At 37.2% G+C, this 16,568-nt stretch overlaps 1 protein-coding gene across 6 annotated transcripts in view; it reads right to left on the reverse strand.

The window, feature by feature from the left end:
- The window catches only part of ISPD (isoprenoid synthase domain containing), a 114,000-nt gene that overhangs the window by 78,318 nt on the left and 19,114 nt on the right, over positions 1-16,568 (reverse strand). For all 6 annotated transcript variants that reach the window (XR_003534471.1, XM_027684717.1, XM_027684716.1 and 3 more), the window contains exon 3: positions 11,822-11,971. Coding sequence is in view for 5 of the 6 variants with exons in the window: in XM_027684717.1 (XP_027540518.1) it covers positions 11,822-11,971 (150 nt within the window). In the remaining variant the exon portion in view is untranslated. The remainder of the gene's footprint in view (positions 1-11,821; positions 11,972-16,568) is intronic.

The raw sequence follows: 16,568 nt of genomic DNA on the forward strand, positions 1-16,568 counted from the left end.
TTCTTCTTCCTCTTCCTCCAAAATTAGTTTGCGAATATTTTAAAAAATACAACTACTTCCTAAAATGCAAGGTATACTGTTGTTGCTTAGAGATGTAAACATGGAACAAGGGGTTAGAGAAAAGAGCAGCTACACAGCCTGTGTGTCCCTGGTACTTACTAATACTCCATATGCTCATTTGTTTCCAATACTTTGAACTCTACTTTATTGTATCTTTATACCAATAAAAACTTTGAATGGATATACGGAAACCGGCGACAGAACCCGAGGGAATGGCCTGTAGTTGTGTCAGGAGAGGTTTAAGTTGGATATTAGAAAGATTCTTCACCCAGAGGGTGGTTGAATGATGGAAGGTGGTTGGCTCCCCAGGGAAGTGGTCACAGCACCAAGCTTGAGAGAGTTCAAGAAGTGTTTGGACAATACTCTCAGGCACATATTGTGACTCCTGGGGATGGTCCTGTGCAGGGATAAGGGTTGGAGTTGATGATCCTTGTGGGTCCCTTACAACTCAGCAGATTCTGTGATTCTGTAGTAACCACACAACAGAACAAGCATGGATGAAAAAAAAAAATCATTACAGCACTATCAGTCTCTTATCTTTCCATCATTCCTTAGTTTATAAAAAGGATGCAAAATCAGTATTCTTTATGCATTAACTGAAAGAAAATCTTCGGATTTGCTCCTTTACACAGGTATCATTAAAGCCTCTGTAGAGCCAGCATTTATACTTCAGTAACGATTGACTGACTCATCTTTAGCACTTTTTCCACTGTCAGCAGAGTCTCCGTTTTAGTCTCCCATGGAAATCTATTCAATAACAATATCAGAACACTTGCACTTCAAATGCATAACTAATTAACAAAAGCAGAGCTTTATGATTTTTCCAGATCTTTGCAAATCAAGTTTCCACTGCTGAAGGGCCAGAATACCTCACGAACATTCATCATCAGGAACATTTTACTGAGTTAAAAAAGAAGCAGGCACAAGCTCTTGCTGAATCTGAATTTGCCTAATTTTATTATATTTCATAAAGTTGGTTTTTTTGCCATGCTCATTACCATGGAAACCAAAAAATGCTGAATTCAACAATGGATTTGCAGCAAGCACTCAGCCTACAGCAATACACCACAGCTAAATGAGAAATAGCAGAAGAAGCAAAAAGGAAGAAGCATCTCAGTGAATGAGGAAACACTGAGATGAATGCGGGTTCAGATCAGCTCATCTCTGAAACTATTTTTACTGTAGTTAATTATTAAAACTGCTGTGACATACATCCAGATGCAGTAGTGCTTCACAGTGAAGAGAACAGGTACAGCAATTTACTCTCTAACACAATTAAGCAAGCCTTAGAGACAATATATAAGCACACACAACTTTTTCCTAATGTTACTCCGACCAAGTCCACACAAACTAACATAATGACAATCAGAATAGAAGCTAGGTGAGGATAAACAATGGCACTGGTATGAAGAAGAAATACTTCATGCAACTAAGACATAGGTATTAGTCAGATTGACTTCATAAAATGGGTACTGAGTAACTATGAGACAGTCTTGATTTTTCTGATATCAGAAAAGGACTGTGTAAGGGTAGGCTCAGCTTGGATATTAGGAGCAATTTCTTCACAGAAAGGATGATTAGACATTGGAATGGACTGCCCAGAAAGGTGGTGGAAGGCATTTAAGCTGTCCTTGAAGGCATTTAAGGAAAGACTGGACATGGCATTCAGTGCCATGGTCTAATTGACATGGTGGTGTTCAGTCAAAGGTTGGACTCCATGAATCCAGAAGTCTTTTCCAACCTAATTGGTTCGGGATGAATCTGTGTGACAAAGAAGTCATTTTGAGTATGCAGCTGAACATGGAATTTCAGAGCTCATATAAAATTTCAGTTTTTTAAAAAGTTGCATTTTATTTACAGTGTGAAGAAATAAGAAAAGGATAATATTCTATGTGACAACAGCAGTAGTCAAAGTACTGTGTTAGGACTCATTGTTTACAGTTTCAAAATTATCTCGTTAATTGGAAAAATACTTGGAAAAGAACTATACACACAAGACAAAGACAAGAAACATCTTGTCCTAGTATAGAAAAATACAGATTATTTAGGTTATTCTAAAAACATGTAAAGAAGTAACTGTTCACATTTTCCCAGTAAAAAGATTTCTAAATATATCAAGTTCTAAAATTAAGCAACCAAGAGAGAATTTAAGCAAGCTTGGAAACAGAGGTGAGCCAAATTCAGGCCAAGTTAAAATCCTTTTTTTTTTTTAACAGATAAGATTATTCACACTTGGAACAATTTACTTCAGAAAAATCACTTCTTGAAATTATGCAAGATTGGTCCTTTTCCTTACCTTTCAATACAATAAACTGTCAATAACAAAGAGAGGAAAACTTCTAGCATAACTACCTTGTCTTCTTCTTTGCTATCTCAGAACAAGCAGAAGATGACAATTTAGGTCAGTGGTCTCCCACATGCTGGATACCAGGATTCTCACTCAGTATTCTGCATTTTCTGAGCCTGGGCCAAACAAGTGATTCTTGTGGATACAGGACACTTACCAGGGCAAATCCAGTGACACTTACAACAACATTCTCATAATCCAGTCTAACTTTCAACTTGAATAACTGCAGTGTTTCCTTAACGTACACCTTCCAAATTACATCTGAAGACAAAATGCCTTTTCACTGCCACAGAGATGCCAGATTTCACCCAGGGAGTGGAAGCTTTGCACCACTGCACCAAACAGTTCCAAGAGCTAATATGTGAATTTGCAAAATGCTGTGAGATCCTACAGGATGAGGAGTGACATCAAATGGAAGTAATTATCCCATTAGCAAAAAACCTTTCTTTTTTTTCTTATGCAAGGCATCAGAATCTCTCCAAACATTCCTGTGGCAGAAATTAATTAGGGCAAGGTGGGGATTCAGACAATATCCTGGCTCTACCATTGCGCCAAAGAACTAATCAAGTACAGAGCAATCTAAACTAGCATAGTTCTCAATAGACCACCAATCTAGCTTCAGTTTTTGAATACAAGAAAGCATTACTGACAAAATTAATTTAGCATATTTACCCTGAAAAGCATTCCGTAGAATTGGGCAGGTCTTAAGGATGCGGAAAAAATAATTATTCCTCTAAATTTCAGGACAAAGTTGCCAGGGTAAAAAGATGCCAGACAGGTATGGAGGAGGGCTCTGCAGAGGGACCTGGATAGGTTGGAGAGTTGGGTTGATTCCAACGGGATGAGGTTCAACAAGGCCAAGTGCCGGGTCCTGCACTTTGCCCACAACAACCCCATGCTACAGGCTGGGTACAGAGTGGCTGGAGAGCAGCCAGACAGAAAGGGACCTGGGAGTTTGGATTGACAGGAAGTTGAACATGAGCCAGCAGTGTGCCCAGGTGGCCAAGAAGGCCAATGGCATCCTGGCCTGGATCAGGAACAGTGTGGCCAGCAGGACCAGGGAAGTGATTCTTCCCCTGTACTCAGCACTGGTGAGGCCACACCTCGAGTACTGTGTCCAGTTCTGGGCCCCTCAGTTCAGGAAGGATATTGAGGTGCTGGAGCAGGTCCAGAGAAAAGCAACTAGGCTGGTGAAGGGACTCAAGCACAAGTCCTATGAGGAGAGGCTGAGGGAGCTGGGGTTGTTAAGCCTGGAGACTCAGGGGAGACCTCATCACTCTCTACAACCACCTGAAAGGAGGTTGTAGCCAGGTGGGTTTCAGTCTCTTCTCCCAGGCAGCTATCAGTAAGACAAGAGGGCATGGTCTTAAGCTCTTCCAGGGGAGATTTAGGTTAGATATTAGGAAGAAATTCTTTACAGAGAGGGTAATCAGGCACTGGAATGGGCTGCCCAGGGAAGTGGTGGATTCTCCGTCCCTGGAGGTTTTTAAGATGAGACTGGATGTGGCACTTAGTGCCATGGTCTAGTAACCACAGCGGTAGTGGATCAAGAGTTGGACTTGATGATTTCAGAGGTCCCTTCCAACCCAGCTGATTCTATGATTCTATGAAGTAACTGTGAGATCTCTTTGGAAAATATCTCAGAACTACAACCTGAAGACTGTATAAAATTTGCATATATTCATTTAGATGAAGTTGACAACCCTGCATTTAAACAACAGTCTGTGTGCATCTGTCTGAAGATAAACGGAGAAAGGCAGAACAAAATCTCTGCAAAAATGCACTATTAAAAAAGTAGCTGTATTGCAATTTTGCATCAAAACAAACAAAAAAAAGATTACCAGTTTTTAGCATTAATTAAATGAACAGAACTCAGGTTCTACTGAAATTCCAGATAAATAAATTTTTAAAATGTGACTACAACAAGACACAAAATCCCAGCTGAAATGGACCACAACAATGAAAGAGTGCTGTTAATAAAGCAGAAACTTCTCACCATCTTGATACCAGTAGTACACAGCTACTTAAAAGTAGGGGTAGGAATTTCAACAAACTATTCAGCCAAGTAGGTTGACTTGGACCAACCAGGTAGATAGTTGTACTAAAACTGTAATTACCTATTACATTTCACAGGCAGACAGAAGAACACTGCTCTTAGGACTTCATACAAAGAAGAATATTGGTTTGTAGTACTGTCTTCAGACAAATCATACAATAAGATTACTATCATTCTAGCTAGCTCTTGTCTAATTCACAAATCACTTCTTGATTCAGTATTTCAGAATATCTTTAAAGAGAAGGAAGAAAATCTATAGAAACAAACTGGAATGTAGAATTAGGACAAATACAACAATGATGTGCATGGCATGTATTTAGAAGACCTGAACATATAACTACAAAATACAAAAGCAAAGTGAGTGACCAAAGCTGGGGATGGTGGAGAGCATACAGAAACTGCAAAATGCATTTGAATAAGAATGAGGTAAAATGATCATCCTTACAATACAATACACTTAATAAGAGATGCCTGGTGCTTTTTTTAAAAAGGCAACAGCCAAGAAACAACCCGTTACAGCTTGTGATAAAAACTAAATATCTTACATACTTTTTGTCATATGTTAAAAATAAGGGTGATCTCTTTGTCAGTGTTTTTACAGTACAAAATAAACAGCTCTGAGCCATATCACCAATTCATTATGGAATAGCATCCTCCAAGTGAAAAAAAAATTTCTCCAAGTGAATGTTTACAGGAGATAAATATTAAGCTGTTCAGCTTTGCCACAACTTACATGCCTTGACATACACAAAGTTTCATGTTTCGTGAATGTTAAAAATAAAGGTTGAGGTGCCTTGAAGATTCAGGTATCTTTAGTCTTGGCAGGGGGGTGAGAAGCGGTTTTTTCCAGGATTCCAGCATAGAATTAAATACCCAAATTCTGTCTCACTTATACTTTGACCCTACAGTCCTTTTTCTGAATCTGACCCTTGCTCCCAAAGTTGCCAAGGTCTTAGTTAACAATTTGTCTGCTACTGTGCATCTAATCGCCTGTTGCTTCTGGCAATAATAATGTAACAGACACAGATTTCTTTAACAAAAAATGAAGCCACAGGAAAATCCCCAAATCAGTCTAGACATTTTGCCTCGAAGGTCTTGCCTGACCTATGCCAAAATATTGCTAAACTGCTACAGCTGACTTCACTTTCCCACTACAGAGGATACTAAAATGCTTCACACGTTTGAAAAAGAATATCCCAGTAAAGTTGTGCCCTTTCAAAAAGCACTTCAGAAGTTTACAAAATCCACATGGAATACAATCCCTATTATTTACATACAGAAAAGACAATACTTTGAGCAAATACTTCTACAATGAGCGTAACAATAGCCAACTTCCCTTCTTTGGCAAAATCTTCCCTGAACATTCACAGGGGTTTGTTAGAGGAGAACAATTTGGGGATTTCCTTTTCTTCTACTAATGACCAGGTTGGACAGTTTGCAGAATATCTCAACCCCATCTGCAAACATCTTGTAATGATTATTTTGGGGAGTGGAAGAACATCTGCCTTCCAGAATCCAGCATCAAAGTATTTGCATGATTCGTCCTGACACACTATTGTTTTGTATCTTGTCATTACTATGTTTATATATAGCAGCTCTCTCCTATGCAGGCAGATGTTGTAATGCCCTATAAGTAAATGTGATTGCTTATTATTTAAAAAGTGGTTAATGTTAGCTATGAACAGATATACTAATTCAGTGTATTTTTTGGGACCAAAAAGTACTAATCTCTACATAGTTTCTACATAGATTGGATAGAATCCCTAAGATCAGTCCGATCTGTGTGGATATCTGTAAGGAGGTTGTAGCCATGTATTACCTGTGAAACATCTCTAAAACGCGTTGAAGCTCATTCTCCTTCAATGAGTATTCCTGTTTCCTGTTCCTATTTTTTTTTTTACTTCAGCTTCTTTCTGATTAGCTAAATATAAACTTCCATAATCTGCAAAAGTCTGCTATCAACAGATGATTAAACTAACTACATATGCAACACAAACACTCCCCCCAAAAAAGGTGTAGCTCTTGTGGTAAATTTTCCCAGGTTCAGCAGATCTTGAGGATAATCACAAAATAATATAGAAATGATTAGCAGAAAAAAAAAGGTGTATATCAAAATAATTTTTCTTAAAATTAACATTTTTATAAACATCCCTCTATTTTTAAATACTAATCACACTTTGCCATGCCATCCACATGTTAAGGATTCCTGCAGAATACCCTTCTAACATGTCCCTCTCTTTTTACAGCTGTGTGGAGCTATTCTTTCTCATAAGGTCCTCGGCTTCACTGGACTGGTCACATTGGTGACCCCCCAGCATTCATGCTGACAACTCTCTAACCATCATATAATCTTCCCTAGGCTGTTTATTTACATCTCTGACATAGAAGCTGGTCAGAATCTTCTAATATCACTACTCTCCTGCATCCATTTTCAGTTGTTTCTCTGCCAAATCGTGAAAGGTAAAGCTTTTTAGGTGTTTCTACTACATTCCTTGCTTTAGCAGATACCATTCAAATGCTCAGTGCTTTGTTAAGTCTGTGTATTTCAGCCTTTATATATTGTGGTTTTGTTACTTTGTATGGTAATGTGACATGACACAACAAGATGCTTTGTGTTAAAGAAAAAAGATCTCTGAGATCTCTGTGCATTTCACAATATGTCAGAAACAAGTATTATAGAAATCAGTCTCAGCCTACTCTGATTAAAAGAAAAAGGTAGTCTACCTGACTTCCTGATACTCTAATTCCTTAAAAACATACTGCTCCGGGGAACACTTGACTTGTGGTAAGTGAAGTCTTCCCCACCCATGTAGGATCATACTTCACATTTATTCGTATTTAAATTAAAAAGCTAAACAGAAATATGAAACTATCTTAAGCAAAAATGAACAAGTCTGGTCTAAGGAATCTATCCCTTATTTACTATCTTTGGAAGAGGTGGATTTTCAATTAACACTTTTAACTTTCCTGATTTCCCTTAGAGCTGATAAGAATAGAAAAAAAACGTATTTTAAAAGACCAGGAACTTAATTATTAACATAATAAAATAAAAATAATAAGAAAATATCGAACTGGCTGATTTTGTTCCAGGTATATAAGAATTGAAGCAAATCATGGGTTCTGCCATTTTTTACAACTTTTCCACAGGTTTTACTAGTTACTAGAGATTTGGATTTTTTATTTTAAAAATTTTAACTTGTCCACTACTAATATTTACTGTGGATCATTATGTTGTGCAGGAAATGAGAACTCACAAATTAGGACATACCAGAACTAAGAGTACTGATGCAACAGTACATTTATCCGCTTAACAAATTTCTATATCCTTCTACCCAAAATCCCAAGGAAAACCCCTGGCTAAGGTAAAGCCTCCTGCTTGCAAGACACCACACACAGTATAAATACAGTTCTTTCTCCCCTTGCAGCTGTTTGCATCTGTCACTTTTCCACCTTGGGTCACATATGTGTCATACAAATAAAAGCTGTAACTTTTATAAATTTTATAAATTGAAGGGCATGAAAGCAGTGCTATATTTCCTAAGCTGAACACAGAGATTTGTAACAAAAATTGTTAAGCAGTGTTACATACAATCAGGTGCCTGTATCTGCCAAAATCAGACTATGCCTGATAACTTATTACAGCCAAGTACTCTGTTTAATGACACGTAAGTCAGAGTAGTGAGGCCTTTTAAGATTAAGACATCATTTTAGCCCCACTGGCTGTTGTGGGCTCCGAACAGCTGCTTAATTTCAATATGGACTTCAAACATTTTTAGTCTGTCTTATGTGACATCCAGTACAGCAGACAAGATATATCCTGAGTTAAAAGTGGCAGAAACCTTATAAAATGTTAAAATCAATATCATTGCTCTGGAGCAGAAGGAGTAGATATTTCCTAAACTGGTCTTCTGATCCTGTTGCATTGGAGCAATTTTCATCGGAGGTAGAAGAACAGAGAAGAGTTTTCCCTTTCATGTTGCACCTCCACTTACCTGTCTCATCAAAAAAAGGCCTTTCACCATGAAACAACAATGCTTCTTAAGTTGCTTGCATTCCCCAAATAAAAATGTGAAAATATAGGACATCTGAATATCTTTTTTTTTCCTCACTAGCATATATGCAGACATTATAAAAAAAAAAGGTTGCTTTTACCACTGATGTTAAAACTCATACTAACTGAAAAAGTCTGAGATTATTTTAAGGAAATATTTTCATAAAACTATACTTTGGTTTCAGTATGGTTAAAAAAATATTCCAAATTAACCATCAGAAAACCTAACAGTATCCAGTACCTCACCAAAAAGCGATGAAGAATTTTTTTTTAATGATCTCTCAAAGCCATTACAAAGACAACAGAATGCATTCGATTTTTGAGCAACAAAATTTAAAAGGTTTCAACAGCACTACTATAAAGCTGAGAAGTTAATAGTTATGATGCCAGAAATCTTGACATCATCACAGTTAAATCAGAAAGTAACATATATCTGAAAAAGATCTGTTTAGAATATGTATGTTGTAGGCGATAAAGATGTGAGAGTGAAAACTAAAGTGAGATCCAGCACACAAAAATGAAATGCATCACAACGAAATGCATGTGAACAACCTGGCTGAATTTCCTCAAAATCTGTGCTCGATTTTTGGTACCAAATGTAAAGGGGATTTACTGTAACACACACATATTTCAAGATAATATTGTAAACCAGTCTTTGGTATTTGTACATAAAATTATTTGAAGTAGATTCAAAAGGGTATGCATTTTTCTCCAAATCATTACTATCATTTTTTTTCATGTGAGCAAGAAATGGAAAATGTTTTCTAAGGAAATTACTTCGTTTGGTAAAGATCATACAATAGCATTTTTTCATATTTTAATAGCACTAAATTTTTAGTTCTAAATAAATTTAAAACATCAATAAAAGGAGAAGCAGCTCTAGTCTGCTCTGCCTGGATTGGTACCAGACAAGAAGAGACAAAAGAGATGGCAAACCTGTAAGGATCAGAGAACTGACCTTTAACTGAATTTTGCAACTTTGTGGTCAATATACTCAGTGATCTTACATGCATGAAAGAGAACACTTCTGGAAGTAAACACCCTAAACCTACCTACTCACATCAGATGATGTATTTAAATAGAGATGGAGTTTAAAAGCAGTATTCCACATTACCCACATTGTAACTGAAAAGCCTATGTTACCTGCAGCAATAATTCCAATGGACAGTTTCTCTCTAAGGAATACATGTTTGACTGTTGTTTTTCCCTACACTGTTGTTGCAAAAAGGTCACAACTGTATAAAATAGACACGAGAGAAATCATGATCTCGTGCCAAGTCAGTCAAAATGAATGCCATTCCCAGCTTTGTGAATGACTTGTAACATTAGTAACAAAATTATTTTCTCTTTTTTGTTCATCTGTACAATGATACTTGCCTTCACCAGGTTGTTGTGGGAATTAATTATGGATATGTTAATATTTAGGAAGCATCATAAGCTGTATCCATTCCTACAAAAATCCGTCCTACAGTAGCTTGACTGTTTTTCAGGACAACAATTATCTATCTTTTTTTATTTGTTTGTACAGTTCTCAGAACAATAGGGTCTTAATCCTTGACTTGGACAGCTAGACACCATTGAAACATAAATAATTAGAAAACAATATGAGTTGAGAGGTTTTAGCGAAGTGTTATACTTCCCAGGGCTCCAAGGCACAGAGCATTTAAATGACCAGAATTTAGCCAAAGCAAAGGGAACTGGGGACAAGGAACCATAGCTTTGGTTGCTTCTAACAACTTTGGTGGCTTGTTCTTGAAAGAGCAGGGATACAAAAAAGAAGGCTGCTGGAATGCATCTGTGAGAAAAGAACACTACTTGGAGGAGCATGGGGACTGCAAATATAGTTGTCTTTTGAGTGAGACATTTAGGGCAAGAGCTTTTTGTGTATTTGCCAGTTCTACTGTATCTGAAAATTATGAACAAACACAGTAGAAAAAATGGGGGGTTGTTTGGGCGGGGTGTTTTGAGAAACAGCACATAAACACACAATTTGCCAAAAGAGATACACATCAACAAGAAAGAAGGAGTTGTGTAACCAATGGTAGGTGTTTTCTCTTGAGATGTGTTCTGTGCACATCTAGGCTGCCTTTATCATGAGTATACACACTACATTCAAGGTGGAGTCTCCAGAAGTATTAGCTGTGTGTCATGATATACACCAAGAACATCCCCCTCCTTCCTATCAGAAGTAAAAAGGTTGGAGCCAGTCAAATTGCTCGAGTAGCTCCCAATTTTGGTCCTTCATCTACAGCATCTAATAGCTTCAAGTACCGAGCATAAAGGATATGACATGGAGCTTGTGCCAACATTTCCAAGTAAAACAATTATTGAACAATTAAATAACAGTTTCTTCTTCATTGCCTGTCCTCACATTTGTTCCGTTGCTGCTGACTTCTAAGCTTTGTACTCTAAAAGTGAGTATAAGAAAATTGGACTTGTTTAGAAATGAAAGACTGATGGGAAGTATGACTGCCAGCATTAATGTGAAAAATAATTCCTTCCAAGTGACAAATGAAGAAATGCTCTGCTTCCAGTCAGGCTGGAAGATACCTGGAGGACAAGCAATTTCCACAAGGTGATGAATGAAAAGGAAGTAGAACGCTGAGACGAAAGGCTGGAGTGCTTCCAGTAAAACATGAATGTAGGGTGTGGCAAATGAAAGCAGTCTTCAGGGCAGAAAAAGGCAAAAGAGTCAGGTTTAATACACCACCTACAATTTTTATTTTCCTAAATAAAGCTGAAATTAAAGCAATATATTAGGGAAAAAATGGAGAATTGCAACAGAGACTATGTAAACATTATTTTCAACCACTAATCAGACTATGTAGAATACACATGCAACAAGAAACAAATTAAACATTTACCTAGATATAGCAAATTAATATTACCCCAATATTTTAGAACAGCCTGTATCCCATTAAATTATTATATAATGTCATTATTACATTGTGCATCCAAAACTCTTTGATACTCAGTCAACAACACATACTTAATATATACGTAATTTTAAACACATTAACCCACTCACTTAAGTAATCTACTTAATGCACAATAGAAATTATGACAAATATGTCTTTCCAACTGTTTAGATCCATCAACCCCTCTTGTATTTGGCAGTTTGATATGAAAAAAACTTCAGTAGATTGGAATGATAAGGATTTTTCAAAAGACTGAGAAGTAATATGCATAGTTTGATGTGATCTGAAATAGATGCTGAATCTCTGTTTTTGAAAAAAGAGAAATAAAGTTATCTTTCTTTTTAACTGAATTAAATTGAAAAAAGTCTTAGAAAGTCCTAATATCTTACCTGTTGATATGCTTCATAGATTACATCAAACAAGAAAGCTTGAGGCATTTCACTCGCTCTGTACCTGGCACGTTCCAATGAGTGGTCCAAACAGCCATCTGCAGCAGAGGCAACAACAGTAGAAACTAGAGGACGAATTGCTCCTGCTGCCTGGGGAACAAAACACAAAGAGAAACCTAAATGTTATTAATATTAATGTATATGAGATAGCTGTAGTCAAAAAAAGCTTTAAAATACATTTTTTCCCTTCTTTATCTTTTTACATCTCATAATGCATGTCATACTACCTAGTCTGTATGAGACTTTCAACACTAACATAGCAATGGAGGACTACATAAGTACACAGGGAGGGACAATTTAAAAAAAAAAAATCTTAAGTCCTTCATAAACATCTACTGCAAATACATATACAGATCTGAAATGTTCATTTTTCAGACTTTCTTCTGCAGACATAGTAGGTGGTTTCTGTAAGGACAATTCTAGACCTATTCAGATATCAAACAGCAGCAGACATACCTGAGAGGTCTTGACAATCTACAACACCTATTGCTTTCACAGACTTCAATTTGGCTAAACTGTTCAAAAACAATATACAAGAAAACTTTCAGATAATTGAGCTTGTTCCTCTGTTCGAATTCACCCTGTGAAATACTGAGCAACCACACTTACCAGTGAAATCACAGGGAACACAGCATTTGAAAGTATTCAATATCAAGCACCACTGTGCTCCAGAAGAGATACTTAAATGCTTATATTTCAGTTTTGCTTAGGTTTGAAACCAATTAAACATATATCTTTGATCTTTTCATCAACATATAGTATTAAAGATCTATGGCATCTCTGAAGCAGAACTCTCCTAGCTGTCTTTAGGCATTCTGATACACCCACACTGCATCAGTCACTTATCAAATGTTCACATGAACTTTAAGTGAAGCTTAAAACAACTCGGACAAGAGTTGTCCATACAGTAATGAAGAAAAAGCACAGTGGCAGAACACTGCTTATCAAGTCACAGAGCAAACAGCATGCTCCCCAATGATGCTAACCATTGAGAACAGCATGTTCACACTCTACTGCTTATTAATAATTTTTAAGAATAGTAAAAAAAAAAATAATTGATGCTGTTTCAAAACATTTGGAACCGTACAACATCTTAAATCAGGATATGTAAAAAATCATCCCAAGGCCTAATTCTGCCACTTTTCACAGCTGCCTCGGAAGATTTTCTGAGGCTTCATGAATTTTGACACAGAAAAAGAACAGGTCCCTTATCACATAACAGTGCTGCTATTAATGATTTTATTTATCTCTGTTGGCAAATTCTGCTCTCATACATGAATCCTGTCCATTCTTAGAAGATTTCTGACCTCAAATAAGCATACAGTGGTAGAAGGAGACAAAAAAGTGAGTCCAAAATTTCTGTAGTCTCAGAAGAAAAGAACTAGTTGTCTTCCCTCCCCCTTTCACACTACTTAACAATAAAACAAAGGGGAATGCAGTCAGAGTGTTGAGCCCTTTATGAGCTCTAAATCACAGCTCTTAGTTCATTCTTTTACAGAATAAGAACAGACATGTGAACCAATTTCTCACACTCGAAGAGTTCTGATATGCATGAGCTACCGGGGAAGGATGAAGGGAGAGAAAAGATTCAAAAGATTCGTGTGACAGAAGAAATATCTGAACTACTTTCTCAAAATCTGAGAAGCACTTTTACTTTGTAATACATGGAAAGAGATATCTATATAAAACACTACACAGAGCAAAACACTATCATCCAATGGCAAAATGAGGTACAGAAAGATCAGTAAAACTGTGAAATCACAGGTCTGTCTCTTAAGAGGTAATCTAGTTCTTCTTTCTGACCCAGGCAGGATCAATTTTACTTCTGTAATAGAAAAGACAAACTCAGAAAACTAAACACCACTATAATTTTAGTAATACATCAATGTATTAAATGAGGTGTAAATTTAACAGATGTACTTAGAGCAAAAGCTGTGCATAGCAGAAGTAGAGAGACTAAATTATCTGCAACTTGTCCCCTATTTCCTACGATTCAAGGACATGGATTATTACATCTATATCCCAGCTGCTGGGCATTTGGACTATGTTATTTTGCTCTGCTGTCATATTTTAATTGGTCAGACACATACACAAAAACTGTAAAATTAGAAGGTCATGGGAAAAGAGAGAGAGCAGCAGCTTTTCTGTAATTAGCTGTATATTTGATTTTTTTTTTTTTTTCTGGAACAGTTACCATTCCAGAAAACCAGTTAGCAAAAGAGAATTCCTTAGGCTGTTCCAATACTTTATTACAGTTTTTAACAATCATGTCATGTTACATTTTAGGCATAAAACAGGCTGGAAGAATACAATGTGACTTGCGTAACCAAATCTCACAAGTGAAACATCCACTCTGAGGAACAAAAAGCCAAACTGCAATTCTAAATAAAATTGAATACTCAAAATTGTATTCTTAAAAGAACTCTGAAACACATTGTTTTCTTGCCATCTGGTTTATTGCACAATAAAAATTTATGAATGTCTATATTGGTATCTTTGTGTCAATACTGAACCACAACTCCTGCTCTGCTGAGGACTAGCTCTTCCAAAGATTCAGAAAACTAAATCCAAATGCAACATTGTTTTAAACCCTCCAATTAACTTCTCAAGTAATTGAAAGCTTCAGAGCATGTAAAGTTTAAAAAATGCATTTTTCAAACAACTATAGTTTGGCTTCACATTACACCAGAACTGAGTCCAGTGTGACAGGCTCAGTTTCTCACCTGTCTTCCTGCCATTTCAATGAAAAATCACAAGTTGGGCATAATAAGATTTCTTCTGCAGCAGGTCCACCCAAACTATACCTGACGCTGACTGAAAACATGAAATTAAATACAAAGAATAAGATTCATGTCTGACTTCTGACCAGCAAGGGACAGAAATTCTATGTGTGCAGTAACATGATAATTAGCAGTCATTTGATTTAAAAAAAATAAACAGGTTTTATTCCAAAAAAGGACAATTCAGTCCATGACTGAAAGCAGAATGGAGAGCTCTAGTGCTTAGCAAAGCCAAGAAGTTTCTAATGCACAGAAAACCTTCATATGATGAGCAGCTGGTATCCAAAAGCCCACAATCCATAAGCTAGAGCATACCTGCTAAGGTGCGGCACTGAGTCAAAACCTTAAAATCCTGAGGCAAGATACAGAAATTGGTTGTTTTGCTCTGTACTGGCTCATGTTTCTGCAGGACCTTTCTCTGTCTCAGAGCACCACCCATATGGGCTCCCTCAACCAGACGATGTGACCCAACACAAGGCTGTGTCTACCACCTACCTCAGCGACACATGAAATACATTAGTTCCTAAGGCCACTTTCAGACTGGGTGAAACTGGGATCAAGCAAGGGAAAACACTGGCCTGTGTATGCCCTGCACTATTTTCATATGGCACAAGAGAGCTGAGTCCCTAACACAGGAAACCTTGCATCTGCAGTACTGCTGGTATATGCCAACACAGCTGCCAAACCCACACTGGCTTACACAGACCTCACCGCACGTGCTTCTGCTTCCAAAACTGGCTCATGGGTATCTTCATTCATGGTGTAAGCATCATATTTGGCATGTAAAAACGGAAGAATTGAGTTTTGTGAGTTTTGTTCTTGTGTAAAGGCCAAAGAAGGGCACAGTTTAACATGTATGGCTCGTTCTGCGGTATTTCCTTCTGGTTAGTCTCCTCCCCCACTCTGAGAAGCACAAAGCCTTTTCTGAATTCCACTCCCAGCAGCCTTGCAATGAACTAAACAGGGAATTTTTTTTAGGAGCTTAAGACAGGGTTACAGACTAATTTTTTTTAGTTCAGAAACTTAAACATTAGGGCACAGTAGGGACAATAATACATTAAGTCACTACTGGGTCTTACACTGACACTTCCCTACTCAGAGGTCTCCTCTTCCAATTTCTAATCATTATGACCCAGATCTCAAGCAGGTTTGCTTTCCAAATCATATACAAAATGCATCATACACTCTTCCTGAATGTGAAGTGGATAGTTAATCTGAATTTCTTTAAATGTCCACTTTACAGCCTTCAAGCCACTCCAGTCCAAAGACAGTTAAGCAAGCACTAGTTTTGGTGAACCTAGCATGTCCAGGAAATGTATACACTTCTTTCCCCCAGTTTTGCATATTTCGGGAAATAAATCAGTTAAAGTATCAAAATATTCCTTCATAGGACAGCAAACATTGAAGAGAATACTGCTAACCAGTTAGTTTTCCTCTGCAAACAAAATACTGTAAGAAGAAACATCCTTTTAATCTATCACTTCCTTAAAATAATCCTAAAATGTTGTAGGAACACAGAATCCCATCAACTTCAGGGGAAATTACAGATTCACATCACTCAGAAGCAAGTTCACCCATCCATCTGCTGAAAGTGAACCCGCCTCCAGATGCTTTCAGAAACAGTGTCTTTTATGACCCATTTTTAAACAGCACAAATCAAAAACATTTACAAACAAGTTCTCAGTTTTGTATTCAGTTTTTTTACTGAGACCACGGTATGCATTCAAGATTTAAAGATTCAATGGTGACTGGAAAAAGGTAGAGAATGAAGTGCGTCCTGCACTTCGGCATAACAGGATATGACAAATATTTTCAAGAGATCCAAGGCGTACTGACTCACCTTTTCACTAAACAGTAACATTGTATTGTTCTCAGTTTATGATACTTCTACTCTGACAAGAAACTCT

This window comes from Neopelma chrysocephalum, unplaced genomic scaffold (assembly GCF_003984885.1).
Source record: "Neopelma chrysocephalum unplaced genomic scaffold, ASM398488v2 Primary Assembly neopelma1_67, whole genome shotgun sequence".
In the NCBI taxonomy this organism is placed as follows: Eukaryota; Metazoa; Chordata; class Aves; order Passeriformes; family Pipridae; genus Neopelma; species Neopelma chrysocephalum.